At 38.0% G+C, this 16,162-nt stretch overlaps 1 protein-coding gene across 1 annotated transcript; it reads right to left on the bottom strand.

Annotated features, from left to right (window-relative positions):
- Positions 1 to 211: 211 nt before the first annotated feature.
- Positions 212 to 15,473, bottom strand: Tnmd (tenomodulin). The gene is made up of 7 exons (XM_090325837.1): positions 15,366 to 15,473; positions 15,070 to 15,201; positions 7,017 to 7,157; positions 6,463 to 6,564; positions 3,661 to 3,814; positions 1,868 to 2,034; positions 212 to 1,400 (listed from the first exon to the last, which is right to left on the bottom strand). Exons 1-7 carry the CDS (start codon positions 15,411 to 15,413, stop codon positions 1,191 to 1,193), a joined length of 954 nt encoding a protein of 317 aa, XP_090181963.1. The 5' UTR covers positions 15,414 to 15,473; the 3' UTR covers positions 212 to 1,190.
- Between the last annotated feature and the right edge of the window lie 689 nt (positions 15,474 to 16,162).

Raw genomic sequence — 16,162 nt, 5'->3', positions numbered from 1 at the left:
GTATTCTCATTATATAAAAAGTATCAATCCATACATATTACCAGTTAATGACCTGGGTAAAACTGTTTTTGTGTTTTCTCAAGTGTTAAATGGAGGGAAATGACACCTCACCTACAGGTATCTTAGTTAAGATTTTATCTGAAAATAATTTTCTAATGAAAAGTTCCAGATGGCTATTTTCATGACAATACATTTGAAGTTGAAGAATGAAGGATGCTACCATCAAGTGAAATAAAGGTGCAACTACAATAAAAATATATATATATATAAAAGGTACAGCAGATTTGTGGAGCATAAATTTTTGAAACAACCCCATTTTTCTTTTCTACTCTGTCCCCTTTTCTATTCCCAAGCATAGTGTGTGGTGACTGGGAACTAGACCTTACCCTCGCTTTGGAAGGAAAAACACCCACTTGATTGTTCACTGCAGTAATTTCTTACCATGCCTGTTTCTGCGAATGTTATTTATGGATTTCTGTTTTTCAGATAATTGCCACAGAAAGTTATATAACCAGATACTGATCTGAAGTCAGGTCAGACATAAAGGTTATAAGTGTTGAATTTTGCAAAGATGAGTTCTTGTACATAGGAGGACGGCCTGGGACTGCTTTTTTTTTTTTTGCTAAGTTAGCTTTCTCCTTTGCTGAGTCTGAACACTTGGAATATTTTAGTGTTGGCCTGCTGTGACTCACTGTCTGTCCAGCAGCTTAATAGATACTTAAGCAACTCCACAGTATGTCTTTCAGATAATTAAACATTGGGGCTATGCACAAAAGGATATATTCTTAAGCATCATGCACAGGGACATTTTATCTCTATACTCTTGCTTCAATTCCACTTTCTTGATACAAAAGAGTAAAATATAGGACTTGAGAACTATTATGCTTCCCACTCTCCTTCTATCCAAGTTGATGATGAGGAACAAACTTGCATTGTTGTCATTCATGTTAGACAAGTCTGTTCCATTTCAGTTGTCAGGAATATTCTCACTTACCCAGCATGGTCAGCACCAATCAGGCCATTGATGATGTAAATGTTTATTAGAACATGAATAGAAGAGTTACCTACAAGCAGTTCTGGAGTATAAGCTACCAGGAGCCAAATGCCTCTTAGGCAGAAATTCATTGAACAGCATGCATTTATTATATGTTAGCTAACAGAAGGTTAAGTGTGTGACCTCAAAGTTCCTACTAGACCCTCCCGAGCATGCGGGCCACCCACCAATTACAAGGCATGATGACACGACAGATGACCCGTCCTCCTTGGTAACAGTATGGATATGGGTAGTAACCTAGTAATGGTTCACAGACACGGCGGCAGTAGCGATTGCCTCGACGACAGTAAATGCAACAATATCCTCTCTCATCCAGCATAGGGTCAAATTCGATTCCATTTTCAGTCTAAAAGAACAAGAAGACAACGTTCACTAGAAAGAGCATCAAGGAGGGAAGGACATGCTTGTATGAGTGGGGAAGCTGGTAAGGAATGAAGTGCCTTAGCCAGATCATAGAGATTTGATAACATATTAGATGAGTTTGAATGAGATTCTTAGAGATTCCAAGTGCATTAGGCATTTGTTTGTTCAAACTACGATCACTGGGGACAGGAGTGTGGCCTACTGGTGAAATCCTTGCCTAGCATGCATGAGGGCCTAGGTTTGATTCCTCGATACCACATACACAGAAAAAGTTGGAAGTGATACTGTTGCTCAAGTGACAGAGCACTAGCCTTGAACAAAAAGTGATCCTGAGTTCAAGCCTCTGTACCGGCAAAAGAAAGAAAAATGAAAAAAAAAAAACAAACCAAACCAAAACAAAGCCATGATCATTTTTTCCAATGACTGTAAGAGTAACTTGAACATACTCACATAGTCATTTATTGGAAGCTCTTCCTCACTTGCTTGTCTGGTGTGACGAGTCTTCTCTACCTTTACTTGAGGGACCACCCACTGCTCGCTTTGCTCAATCCCTTTCTTTTCATTGGTAGGAAAATGAAGATCTTCACCATCCTCTTCAAAGTCTTGTAATTCGGAAACTAAGATAATAAGTACAAATGTGTGATGCAAATGCTTTGTAAGCATTTCTAAACAAAGTGGGACAATGAGAGCTGGGGATAGACATTTTTGCTGTGTTCTGATGAGTTAGATACAGATGAATCACTCTTCCAAGCTCCTTCAGCTCATATTCGAAAGAGTATTTTCCAAAAGGAGCCTCACCATTCCTAAGTACACAGGCCTTCTACTTGTTTGACATCAAACATTTATTTCGTTGCTTAATAAGTATACTAAATTAAAGATTGAGAACAAGGGATATGGAATATCTATTTCACGCAATTATTTTTTAACGCATAAGTGCTCAAAATATTTCTTGGTTGCTTGATTTGATTTTCTATCTGTTACTCCTCAACTTTTTCCCTCTCCTTTTTGTTTAATTTTTAACTTTCTATTTCAAAAATCTTAGATTTATGGAAGAGTTGCCAGGATAGTACCAACTTTCTATATATACTCCAACCAGTTTCTCCTAGTGATATCCTACATAATCATGGTAAAATGATTAAAACTAAGAAGCTAGCATTGGTAAAATATAACTAACTATAGTCTCTATTCTTATTTCATCATTTTATCTACTAATGCTCTTGTTATTTGCAGCTTTTAATCTAGAAATTACTTTTCATTTAGTCACCTTTTTTTCAGTCTCCAAAGAATACAAATACAGACATGCATTGATGGGAATGTTCTTTCTTGAGTAATATAGTAATCTATTCTGTCCAGAATGGGAGAGGCCAATATTTTTGTTAGTTGTACAGAATAGGATGTTTAGGAAACTTTGCAGACCCTGGGTTAATGACAAGTTGAAGGCTCTGGATTTTTGTAGTCCAAACCTCCAGCCCTGGATTATGTTTGTAGTGATACTCAAAACAGGCATAGAAAATTTGCATTGTAGCAAGTGTCCTGTCCTTTTGGGCAAATGACATCATTTGACCTAGATAATCTTTCTGGAGATAGCAGAGTATTACTTTAGCTCTTTTTTTTTCTGGATCCATGGGGGTAATAGTCTAGTATCTTTAATGCAATGAATACAGGTGTTCAAAGAAAGATTCGCTTTTTGTTATCACTAATATCATTAGAGTGGTGTTACCTTTATTGAGCTAAATTAAAAATCTATCAGCAATCATTTATCTGATTTATAACTTGGCTATGAAAAATTTTCTCCTCACTGGCAGTCAGCACACAGTCTCATTCAAGAAATATAATCGCTGGGTGCTGGTGGCTCAGTCTTGTAATCCTAGCTGCTTAGGAGGCTGAGATCTGAGGATTGCAGTTCAAAGCCAACTGGGGCACGAAATTTTGTGGGACTCTGATCTCGAATTAACTACCAGAAAACCAGAAGTGGCCCTGTGGCTCAACTGATAGAGCACTAGCCTTGAGCTGAAGAGCTCAGGGACATAGCCCAGGCCCAGAAATATGGTCTTTCATAGCTGGAAAGGAAACATTATCCTGTCACTCACTTCCCCACTATAGTGTCTTCCTGTGTGGTTAAGTCTGGCCTGGAATTTGCTACATACCCCATTGTCATCCTGTTTGGGCTCCTTGTCATGATCCACCATGCCCAGTGTGATACTGTCTTGGGAAAGAAGAAGGAGAATGACAGAATTCCATACCTGCTATTAGAGTAGGATTGATCCAATACATGGTTACATTATCACAAATCTCCAGAATTTTAGAATTTTTAAGGAAGTCTCTGTTTTCAATAGGCTTTTCTGCTGGGACCCAAATCACTGACTGTTCAAAGAAAGTTGTAGTAATTTCTTCATTCTGAAAGAAGAAAGGAAATCAGAATTGGGACTGTAGAGAGATTAATGAAATGTTTAAGGCATTATGGGATATTGGAAAACTATACATTTTGAGTCTGAATAATAATTCAAATACCCGCCCCAAACTGCTGCCAAACTATCTGCCTGTCTTGCATATTGTAGGCACCTTTGGAGAAAATAAAAACTTATAGTTTCTTCCTGGTTGTAACAGTAAGGCTGGTACTGAATGATAGCATTCTCTCTTATCATTTTACTTAAGGAGTTCCATTATTTTCTAAGCACCATCTGGGCCACAAACATTTTAATTTGAGCTTCTGTAACACTGAGTGATTTACATTTGTTTTCTCTCAGTTGTTTTCTTTTCAATGGATATTGTGGGTATCTGCCTTGTTTTAGGCTTTACAACTGGGGTTTGATCTAAAACTAAAAAAAAAAATTCCCAAACCAGTGAGATTCTTTAAATAGCAACTGAACCCAATATTTCAGTTTTACAAGAAATTTATCTGTTACTGGTAACTCACTATACTACAAGATTTGTCTTTTATGTTTCAAAGTATCTAGCTTATGGCTTTACAAGCCTTACCAGTATTTTATTCCTTTCATTCCAGTTGTATCTTACAGAGTGTTTTTTAACTTTATGGAGCCTTGTTAATATTGTTAAGAATTATAGTTCCTCTTCTGTTTTTAGTACTGGAAGTACTTGTCTTGTATATCTAGCTCTTTTTCACTTGTCATTAAGGTTTCAACACTTCTCTCTCACTCATAATAAAGCTTTTGTTTTTGTCTTTTGTTTCTTTTTAGCTTTATAAGTCCAGTATTTTTATTTAGTCTCTGAAATATGCCTTTGTGTAATCTGCACCTCCTCCTGCAACTTTCAAGTCTAGGCTCTTTTGTCCTTGTGTCTGTAAAGACCTTGGAATGCATTGAAAGGGATTGTATAAAATGATGTTGATATGCTGACTAGCTTTGTTAGCAAAATCAGGGCTATTTATATACCTGCTCTGCATGTTTAACATGCACATGCCATAGATACAGTGGTGAAGGGAATACAGAACAAGAGGGTTTTTGTTATTCAGGACTGTAAATTTGTCTCATAAAAAATTGTAGCAGAAATGCTATTTTCTTGAAGGCACAGTAATTCTACTAGTACATGATGAATATATATGTTATTTTAAAGATTCAGAAAAATAACAGGAGAATAAATTAGGTCTAAAATGAGGTATTGTTGGCCTTTGCTTCCATCTCATCCAGGGAAATAAGCCCTGTTATATCATTTTGTGTTGTCATTGATAGCTCGTGGTACTCAAATGCTTATATTATTTTCTGTAAAACTCAACAGATAGTATTGCACATATTGACTTTTTAATACTGTTGATGGCCTTTTCAACTTATTGTCACTCCCTTATAGCCATTCCCAGTTTCTGGAAGTAAATGTGTTCCCCAGGGCATCCAATTTGATCTTATTTAAAATAAACAAAACAAAGTTACACAATCTGTCATTATGAAGGAGCTTAGAATCAAAGCATCATCTTTATGGATATTTTATTCTTTTTCATGGAAATTATAGAAAGTCTATAACTCCTATGGCCATGAAGAGATCACCAGCATGAAAGATTAATGCGGGAAGCAGTAGCAGCTGAGACTTGGGTATGGAAAATGAAAACATGCTCCCTACCACCATTTCCCCAAAACAAAAGGTGAAGAAAAGAAAAACATCAATGTGTAGATGAGATTCTGGAGAAAAGGGAAAAGGAACAGGGGAGAAAGAAGAGAAGGCAATTTTAATGGTGCATAGAGAGGTTACTGCGGCCACAATCCCATTTTAGACTTGCCAGTTAAACACCAAACCAAACCAAACCAAACCAAACACATGTTTGTTTTTTTCTTATCACAGTCAGGGAATGCTTTCACATATGGCCTTAGTTGAGGCCTCCCCCTTTCCTCTCACTGACAGCTGTAATTAAAACAGAATACCTGAGAAAACGAAGAGACACAAGGGAGGTCATGAAGGCTGTATTTTAGGCAATGATGGTCCATCTCCTATGGCTTTTAGAGGCCATTTAGTTTCTGATTCAGCTATTTGACTTCACCCAAGTCTAGCAGTGTTTCCAGACAATCTATATTGCACCGAAGGTGTCCTTTCCTTTGATTTTTCTTTTGTTAATGAAGAATAGTGTTACTTATTCCATTAGCAGCCCAGTGTAAAATCGTAATGTGGTAAAACTAAAATCTTTCGAACAAATGACAAGAACCCCAGGAAGTTTTAAGACTCACTTTTTTGAGATTTTTTTTCCTTTGAGCAAGAGTTCCTTTGACTCTTACTGCTAGGTAGAAATCTGATGTGCATAATGGGGTGGGTATACATGTGCACACATATAGTGTTGCACCTTAAAATAGAAAAACCATAGTTCTTTGAAAGGCCTGAGGTCAAGACCCCCGTCTATTATACTACTCTATAGCCTTGTGACCTTGGGTAAGGCTCATTTGAGTTCCAAGTCTCAGTGTAATATACCTAAAATGAGGATAGTACTAGTGTCTATTTATAGGGCTTTTGGAGAAACCAATGTAAAAGGAACATTCAGTACAATGTTTGACACATAGCCCCCAGTACAGGAAGTTTTTGATAGTAGTATTGTTATTCTAACATACCTCATCTATTTCCTCTTCTGGCTCGGAAAATTCAGGAATCACTTTAATCTGAGTCTTGATAAAGCATTTTTGAAGACCTACAAAGTAGATGCCAGTGTATCCCTATAAAACAGACAAAACAATAATAAAATATCCTGAAATACCCACAATTAATGAGTTCCATGATCTGTCAGGGTCCCAGAATAGCAAACTTTGAACTGAAAGGAAAACTTTATCTTCTAAATGCAGTGGAGTTTAAAGACCTTTGGTCCTGGGATTGAATTCAGGGTCCATGTGCTGTTCCTGTTTTTTTTTTTTTGTTTTTTTTTTTACTCAAGGTTAGCACTTTATCATTTGAGCCACATCTCCACTCTTGCCATTTTTTTTGGTGGAGATAAGTGTCTCATGAACTTTCCTACCCAGAATAGCTTGAAATTGTGATCTTCAGATCTAATCTTCCTGAGTATCTGGGATTACATGCATGATTCCCCAGTACCCAACTTAAAGACATTAGCTTGACCCAATTTCTCAAATAGTTTAAGTAGAAAGAATTAGGGGGAAAACACCCAACTTACATTTTTAAAGTCATGTACTTCCAATGTCTCATCAGTGCCATTTCCACTTCTGAATATTTCAGTTCTGGTCAAGGGATCAATTTCCATGTAAATTTTCTTTTTTTCTCCATTGCTGTAGAAAGTGTGCTCCATGTCATAGGTCTGGGAGGGCAGAGGAAAACAAACTCTAAGCTAGTCAGTCCCTTCATAAAGTGTTTTAATTGTGTAATATCTGGGACATCTCTTTCCAGACCCTTTGTAATGAACTACCATCTCAGAAGCTTGCCACTGGGAATTTTCTGAAATTTTAGATTAAAGGAAGGTACTTTTTGGCACTGGGACTGATATGGGGATCCCTTCAGAGGCAGTATTTTGTATTGAAGCCAAGTTGCTGAGCTAATTACCAAGAATTCCAACAGTTTTCTTGGCAGTCCTGACTAAATAGCAAAAGATATTCTGCAAACCAGCCTGTAAAGTGTTTTCCCCGTGTGTTAAGATCATTCTTTAAGCTATGGCTTCCTTTTTCTAAGCACACTGTGATGATCCCCTTCCCCATTTTGTTCATGAAATTCAATAGAGAGATTCAAACACACTTAGAAAAGTTAGACATTACTCACTATCTCCACATGTATCTAGAGCTTTATTATTGCCTCAGTAGTAATGGTCTTTTTTTCCATATAAAGATGTTCCATTTGTCCAGTATTAGGTACTCATCCCATTAGACAATTCCTCTGAGATGAGTATGACTAGTTCCATGAAGTATTTCCACTTAGGAGTAGGCATATAACCTAAATAACTTGAGACATTTAAACTAGAAGCAAATGACAACCCTAAAGAAATTTGCCACCTAACACAAACCTTGCCAGATCTGATGGTGCAATTGGAAATCTATCTTCTCTCTCTTGTTGGGATTCTTTTGTCTATAAAATTTCTTAATATTTATCTGTCCTTATGAGAAAGAAAGTTGTCAACTGAGCCAATGTTGCTTTCTAATGATATAGGCTCCAGTGGGGGTAGCTTTGTAGAGATCACACTGAGTTGTGTGTGTGTGTGTGTGTGTGTGTGTGTGTGTGTGTGTGTGTGTGTGTTTAGTGTCTGCTGATGTTTGTGACAGCATGTTAGTTTAACCCGGTCAAAATTTCTCTAACTCAAGTAGAAAAACCAGTTGGAAGGGTTTAAAACAAGTATCGCTACAAGTGTGAGAAGCTTAAAGGAGCTGCTGAGTAGAAAAACAGAGGCTAAGTCATTTACCTCTTTGTAGTTCTACAGTGCTGTAGGCATGGGTGGCAGTTAAGTGTTTGTTGAATAACTGTTCCCACAATGACACACTCTTAATTTCCTAAAGAGAGTCTTTGGACACTTGGCAAGGTCTTTAAAGAGATTGTGAGAAAAGCAGTGTTGAAAACCCTCTAGCGACTTCAGAGTTAACTCTGCAAGTCTCGCCTGCTTTGTGACAAGTAACAAATTCCTTTAGGGTTGTTATTTGCCTTAGCTTAAAATATATATTCCTAGCTCCAGCTCTGCAGCCAGCTAAAGAAAGAGAAAGTTCTACCTCTGGAAACAAACTGAACTCTCAGTTGTCTGACCTAAGCAGAGAACTGAGACATCCACTTTAGATCCAGTCTTGTTAGGTTTCCCAATAGGGGATAGTTTCCTTAGAAAATATTATCCTTTACTGAGACAAATGTTGACACCAGCAGGCATTGGGGGCTGGGCTGAGCTGTTTGTTTCATCTGTCTCACTACTAATGGATTGTTGCATGGAAAAATTAGATTAGAGACGAGGGGAGGTTGGACTGCTGCCTACCTGGGTGAAAGAGAAAATGCAAGCTGCATTTTCAATCATTGGTAGAAGACTATGGAAGCATACTGGTGACATTTAAATTTTCAATGTAATTCTGTGGAATGAGTTTTCCTGCACTGTTGGCAATCCACTTTCCTTGGACACCTTGCTAGATGAAAATTATTGGAAACTGCCAAGCTCAGCAGATCTTGATTATTTTCAACATTCCTGGAGCTGCTTTCTTGGATGAAGGAGAATGGGTTTATCCTGACTGTATCCATTAACTAGCTTATTGCTTTTATTTAACAATGATAGCTTGCTAAACAGAGTGATCTGGTCATGAGTTCATTGGTGTGTGAATCCTTGCTAGGAAGCAAGAGTGGGAGCTCTATATTCACCTAGATGGAATTCCACCATCAAAGGTGTCCTTTTGAAATAGACTGTCTTTTGTCTAGGAAGATGATGCCAAAGGTTCACTTTGGATGTGAGGATGAGTTTGAGCAAATCCGGACATAGTTGTCTGGCTCAGGTCCAAGTGGGCACATTGCTTGGCTATGCAACCTTCACTGGCCCATATGAAGACTGAGCGCAAGCCATTGACATCAGCACCACTTTATTCTTGACTAAGCTCCCTGGCTCAGGGGTTGGGATTCCTTTTGGAGATGAAGAGATAAATGGCTCTGTCCTCTCCAGGAACAAACTAAAGTAGAGACAGGGTGGCTGATATGACAGAGGTGTGAGTAGGTGGCAAGCATATATCAGTTTCGGCTCCCCTACTCAGTTTTATTCCAGGAAGGCCAAATCAAGGTCTACCTATGACAAGGAGTAAAGTCTCCCATCAAATAGGGAAATAAGAAAAGTTTAAAAGTTTGATACTTTCCCCTCTCTGGTGTGTTTTCATGCCCTACTTACTCTATACTCTGACAACCTTTTGCCATGCTGTCCCTTTCTCCAGCTGCCCCTTTGTCTCCTGTCTACACATCCAAGAATCTCACAGTGCTTCAGGAACCTTGAAAGAAGAAATCAGTCTGACAAATAATTTCACATTTAGATATTAGCAGATATTTGTCTGTTTAACCCATTGAGTACAGTTGGGTGCTGTTGGCTTATGCCAGTACGCTTAGCTACTAAGGAGGCTAAAGTCGGAGGGAGGATCATGGTTGGAAACCAGCCATTGCAGGAAAGTCTATGAGACTCTTATCTCCAATTAATCCTGGAAAAAGCCAGAAGTGGAGCTGTGGCTCTACTGCTAGAACTCTGGCCTTGAGCAAAAAGGAAATCAAGGACAGTGCCCAGGCCCGAGTTCAAGTTCCAGGACTAGCAAAATAATTTGAGTACAATAGTTCACTCAGAGGAATGAGGTATTGTACGCATCATAATACTAGCAACCGGAGATATCTGGGGACAGAGACATCTTTCCTCTTACTGTATCCACACACAAGGCTGTCTCTAACTGTAAGGATCAGAATGTTGGATTGGTACTAAGAGCCCAATGGAGTGGAATATTAATCAGATGTGAAAGGAGACAGATGTGTGGTTAGACACAGGCAATGTACAAGAAACACACACTGACAAAATACTGAGAAGACACAAACACATTTCTCTTCCCTGCCCAGAAATTCTGTTTTCAGTTGAGTTAAATCCTTTGTTCAGTCAAGTCAATGAGCCCTAGCCATTCCCCTTTCACAGTTTGCTATTTTCTTGCCTTTGTGACAGTCTCTGAGTTTTTTTTTGTTTAAGAGTGAAGCTGACTCACCTGGTGTGATAAATCAGTTTGGGGAGTGACTAGCTTTAGCCTGTCCCGACAGGCTTTGACTTAGGTTTTTTTTTTTTTTGAAGCCTGTGATTAATCTAGCTGCACTTCTCTCCACGTTCATCCTTTACTGTCTATTTAAGAGGTATGTACTCCAAAGGTGAAATACATGCTCAGAATAGCTGGTTAACAGCTGTTACGCTGGAAGGAAGGGAAGGGAAGCTACCCCACTATATTATCAACCTAGCTTGTGGGAATTAAAGGACCTATGTGTATTTCTTTACCAACACATCTCAGACAGATTGTTTCTTATGCAATGTTGGATTTCTGCATCTTCAATCACCAGTTCTCAGTCCTAAAAAAAAAAACTGGCATAAGCAGCCAGACATTCCTGTTCTTTAAACAAGAAAAAAGTCATTTATTTCATCTACATACTTGAGCAAGCTGGGAAGCTTTCCCTTAGCCACAGTCCCCACCCTTGATTCTTTTTCTTTTCCATTCTTTTTTGAGTATATTAATTGTACAAAGGGGTTTCATTGTGGGATATTTCCTTACAATGCAATCTTGATTCTTAAAAATATAGCTGAAAAATAATGGAAAGAATCCTCATAGCAGAACTAGTCCTAACCTTAGCTCTACCACTTAAAAGCTTTGCAATTTTTGGCAAGTCACTTTGTGCCTCAGAGGACAGAGTTCCTGCCTTTACCCCTCATCCCTTTTTAGATGCAGTGTTGGATAGATGGAAAAATAGGTTGAGCTCAGATTTGAGGTCTATTAGGATGATCACTGGATTGCAACCATCTGTTAATCACCTATGCTACCTTGCCACCATAGCTATGGACTGATTTCAGGAAAGTGTTAGGAACTGCCCCTGACTAGAACCGAGGAAAAGCTGACCCACTGAGCATTGTTGTACAAAGGGAGACTTGGATCTTGCAATGCTTTAAGGGGAAAAGCAAATGAAGAGATATCTTTTGTTTTTGTGTTTTTTTTTCTAAAATGTCTATGTGGCACCATCTGGTGCAGCTCAAAGTTCTCCTACTTAAGAGATTCCAGCTGCATCTCCAACTTTTTCCTTAAGGCTGTATCACCCAGAGAAGACTTGTGTATAGAAGCCCAGGGAAACCAAGGGGAGGAAAAGTTTCCTTTGTGTTCTTAGAGTTATGTGAAGAACATTGATTTGGGCCACTGATAGGACTGGCAACATATGCAGTAAAAAAAAAAGCTGGACCCAGACTTAAAAAAGTACATCTTTGGGGAATAGGATTCTCCACCTAGAATCATACTGGGTTTAAATTCTGAGTGACACTATTTCAGTGGACATCTGCAAGTGGGATGGTGAAGGCAGAATGACATTGTATCTTCACCACTTCTCATTCCTGTATCGGTAGTTTGTAAAATTTGAAGGAATTCGTCCAGGAATCTGTTGATTGCTTTATGGGCATGGCAGTTTCCAATTAGCCCTAAGGTCACCAGACTGTTCTCACACATGGCAAGAAGGATACCATTCCACTTATTTAGTTTCTTATACTTCTAACTCATTCTTTAAAAGACTGGAAGAATTTGATACAAAATATGTGCTATGTCTATAAACTCTTGGTTTAAGGGCTGGAATTTTCTGATTTGTGTTTTCCATACTGCATTGATTTTCTGAACAGTTGGCTTCTAATTGTTTCAACTTAAAAGTGAAATACAGGGAGGTTAAGCAGGGATGTTTGTCCAATGAATTTTCTTCAAGGATCCCAGGGCAGGGGAGTGTCAATGTGGTGTTCTCTCAGATTCTCTGAGACTAAACAAAAAGCTGATTACAGAGCCATGTGGACCTGACTAACTCTTAGATCAAGTGGCTCCTGTATTTGACTCTGTCTCAGGGTTGCTGGGGCCTGGGAAGCAAGCATAGCAGCTCAATTAAAGATACTCATTCCTTCCTTCTTTACTCTTTCCTTCTTTCTTTCCCTCTTAATTTCTCTCTTTTACTTCCCTCCGTCCCTCCCTCCGTACCTCCCTCCCTCTGTCCCTTCCTCCTCCCCCCTCCCTCCCTCCCTCCCTTCCTTCCTTCCTTCACTGCCGTTAATGAGTACTGCAGCATCAATAGTTTATCTACTAAGGCCTTGCTAGTACTTACAAGTTCCACAGGCTATTGAAGTCTGAAAGAACCTGAATTTTCCTCTGCTAATTGTTTTTTGCTAGGTCATACTTTTAAAGGAGAGAATCTTAAGTTTGTACAAGATGCCTGTATGCTTGTCTGCTGCAAATGTTTCTTCAACTACTTTTCTCTTCCCAGGATTCTTGTCTACACAGAAGGAAGGCTTATTTGTAGGCTAGGCCATTGGAATGATCCTTGTGAGATATTTGGATGGTAATAGAGTAAAACATCTGCATCTCCAGCTGATCTCATACTTTACAAAGAATGCAACCTGATCTTGTATTGTAAGCCAGATTATATGCATCAAAGATAATACATGACATAAACACCTTGGATGGAAAGCAATTAACCTTTGTTTGTGATAGAAAAACTTGCCTTAAGAGTCATCCTGGTTAGTGTCTTTTGTCTGATAGCTTCATATTGTTTTGTCCATTTCTAAGAAATCTTTTGCTTAAAATGAAATCCTAAAATGCATAACTGTAAACAACAGATTCAATTTTTGGTAAACTTTTTTCGGTAGCACAGTTCACATTTTCTATGTATGCCCTATTTTGTTTGTCTTGAGCAGTCTCAGAATCTCTTTTTTATTGTTGAAAAAGTAAGTGAAATGAAAACCAAAAGTAATGTATTAGAAGGCAAAGGAGAACATGAAACTAGCTAGGGGCATGGGCAAATGGCTGCCTCATCACTGATAGCTGTACCATGGCAAACACCCCACAAGTTTAGAAAAAAACTCACCTCAACACTTCCAACATTGCATTTGTAGTACTATTCAGTTTTGAAAAGTAAGAAAGGCTACCTAGACATGGATTAGCTACCTACCTCTCCAGTTAAATAAATTATATTGACAGTGAACAAAAGAATTATGGTCTTCTAACTCATGCATAATTTTTAAGAGAATTTAAGATTCAGTTTGGAGGGGCAAGCATGGGTCATCTTGGGAATTAGCTAAGTGGTACTAGAATTATATTGGAATGTATTTTGTCACTCTTACTCATTTAGTATTTCTTTCTTGATTTTGAATATTTTGCATACTCTCTTAGCTTTACATCTCTAGACAGATGTCTGAGTAATATGTAATTAAAAAGTGAGTGGGGGAGGGGGCATAGGGGCTAACTAAAGGAATTGGATGATGCCCCAAATCCTTTCTGGAAAACAAAAGAAATAAAAAGGCAAACCAATGAGGTAGGCTGTTTTTCTCTCTCCTACCTACACTTGATAAAGTATTCTTTGAGACTAAATGGGAGTATGGCATCATCCCAGTGTAGCTATGCCTTTTTTTGTTTTCTTTTGGACACTTGGCAAATTTCTTTTTTTGTTCTCTCCCTCTGACTCTTCCCATCAATTCTTATATTATTCTCCCTCTGCTCCTATTGCTTCGTTGGCTCCTAAAGGTCCATGTCAATCCATTTTCATTCTTGTCTCATCCTCCCTCTTAAATTTCTCTTTTCTTTCTTATATCTGTTATCAAATAAAAATGAACATCTTATGACAGCAAATTAACAGCAGCAGCAGCAGCTGCAGCAGGAGCAACAACAACCACCTACACACAGAAATGCATGGCAATGCCATCTTCACACAGTATAATTTGTATATTTCTTAATTTTCTTTCAAATGAAAATTGTTAGCAGGAAAGAACTGCAGTTTTATTTGGGAGACACTTTATCCATTGCAGGTGAATTCGAGAATAATCATAACACTAAATCATACTAATACACACTACAATGGCCACCCAGGCATCACAAAATGACGCCAATATCAGAACCTTTCTGAGATGCTTGTCATTAATGACTTGATCTTGCTCACTTTCTACCTTGTGGCATTACTCTCTCAGTAGGACAGTGATAATTTTGACTGGTGAGGAGCTGAAAAGCTTTTTTACAAATCATAAATAAACATGAACACAGGTATGAAAACTACTTCTAAAAAGGAGTTGGTGCTGCTCCTTAGAGCAGATGAATGGTCAGAAACATAATCCCTGTAAAACCTTTGATGTCATTTCTGGTGGTTTTTCCTTATGTAGTACTCTAACAACTTTTCCATAAGTTTCTTCCCAGACAATTGAAAGAAAGATGCAACGTACTTTTTATACAGAGAAAAATTTACTTCTAGAAGGAGATTAAAGTCCTTTTAAAGTCAAGTATTACAGAAGAATGGGTAAATTTACAGCCTATCATTACTAACCAAAATGCACAGGACAACTTACTTTCTCCTTACCAAACAAATTAGGCAAATAAAAGATAACAAAACCTCGATTCAGTTTTATACTACCATAAAATAAAACAAGAAAGGAATTAGTACTTTTTCATTTTCAGATTAATTTACATATTAAACACTAGTTAAATTCATGCAAACAGCAGCATTAAGAGTTATGGGCATTTACTTTTACTTACTTTCTTAGGTGCCTCCGGCCAGAAGTGTTTACTCCCCCAAAACAGAACAATTAGAGTTAGGGCTAGGATACCAAACATCAGTCCACAAATCTTAAGTGATTTACATATTTTCTTAGATTTAAAAGCTTCTGCCTATGCAAAGAACAGAGAGAATGAAACAATATACAATAATCCTCAAAATAGCAAGTCATAATTCAAAGTCTCCTTTCATTTCATTTTCCAATGTTCATACTGTAATACTATAAATCTGTGAAACCACGCTTCTGCTCAAAAGGGAAAAATATGAATCAACTTACATTTAAAATGTGACAGTCCTCACAGTTCTCTGGAGGATTCTTTGCCATGGTCTCTCAGCACACAGTACTCTTTCCTTGCTTTGAGAGCACTGAGAGACCACTGCTGAGGTGGAGTTGCAAGTGAGTCGGCTAACAGATGTCAGAGGAGAAGCTGAATTTATATGGCTCAAATATGTCATACCAGAGCCCGAGGAAGCCCAGGGGGCTCCTGTGCTACGATTTGTTACATAGATATACCCATATATGTATATAACTTCTGTGCACAGAATTCCATCCAGAATGGCAAAGACAGGAGGTTATAATGAAAACTATTGTCCTGGGGGTTGGGTTGGATGGATATCAAGCCTAGGACACATTGAAATGATTTTTCACTCTGAACTTAAAATATCAGTGGCAATACATGCTGCACACTGCAGAAATAAGCAAACAAAACCAAAGGGAATGTAGTTCTAATTTCAATTCCATTTGATTCAGCAAATATTTATTGCAGAGCTATTAAATGTCAGATACCTTGTGTGGTGTTGTAGATTGAAGAAATGAATAAGATACTGCTTCTTCACTAAGTAAAAGTATATCCAGGATTGAGAGCAATATGTATGTACCAATTATAATTAGGACAGGATATAATGAGTACTAATTATGAATTCTCTTTTCATCCAAGTATTTGCCTCTCAGATTTTCTTCTTGAGTTGGTTATTTAATGTGATATTTATTATGTGTCTGGTTTTGATCATCACTTAACTTTATACTCACTTGTTAGATATCCACTTTTATAAACTATCACTTACATACCCAAA

This window comes from Megascapheus bottae, chromosome X, assembly GCF_031878675.1.
Source record: "Megascapheus bottae isolate mThoBot1 chromosome X, mThoBot2.hap1, whole genome shotgun sequence".
NCBI classification, from domain to species: Eukaryota; Metazoa; Chordata; class Mammalia; order Rodentia; family Geomyidae; genus Megascapheus; species Megascapheus bottae.
Note: the sequence above shows the minus strand (reverse complement) of the source record. Positions and strands in the feature narration are given on the sequence as shown.

Excerpts from the sequence above, each read along its gene's own strand:
- Tnmd (XM_090325837.1), bottom strand. The coding sequence starts at position 15,413 with ATGGCAAAGAATCCTCCAGAGAACTGTGAGGACTGTCACATTTTAAAT. Across the intron at positions 6,565-7,016 it reads AAGTACATGACTTTAAAAAT|GGATACACTGGCATCTACTT; the intron begins GTAAGTTGGGTG and ends TCTGTTTTATAG. Across the intron at positions 1,401-1,867 it reads AGCTTCCAATAAATGACTAT|ACTGAAAATGGAATCGAATT; the intron begins GTGAGTATGTTC and ends TTGTTCTTTTAG.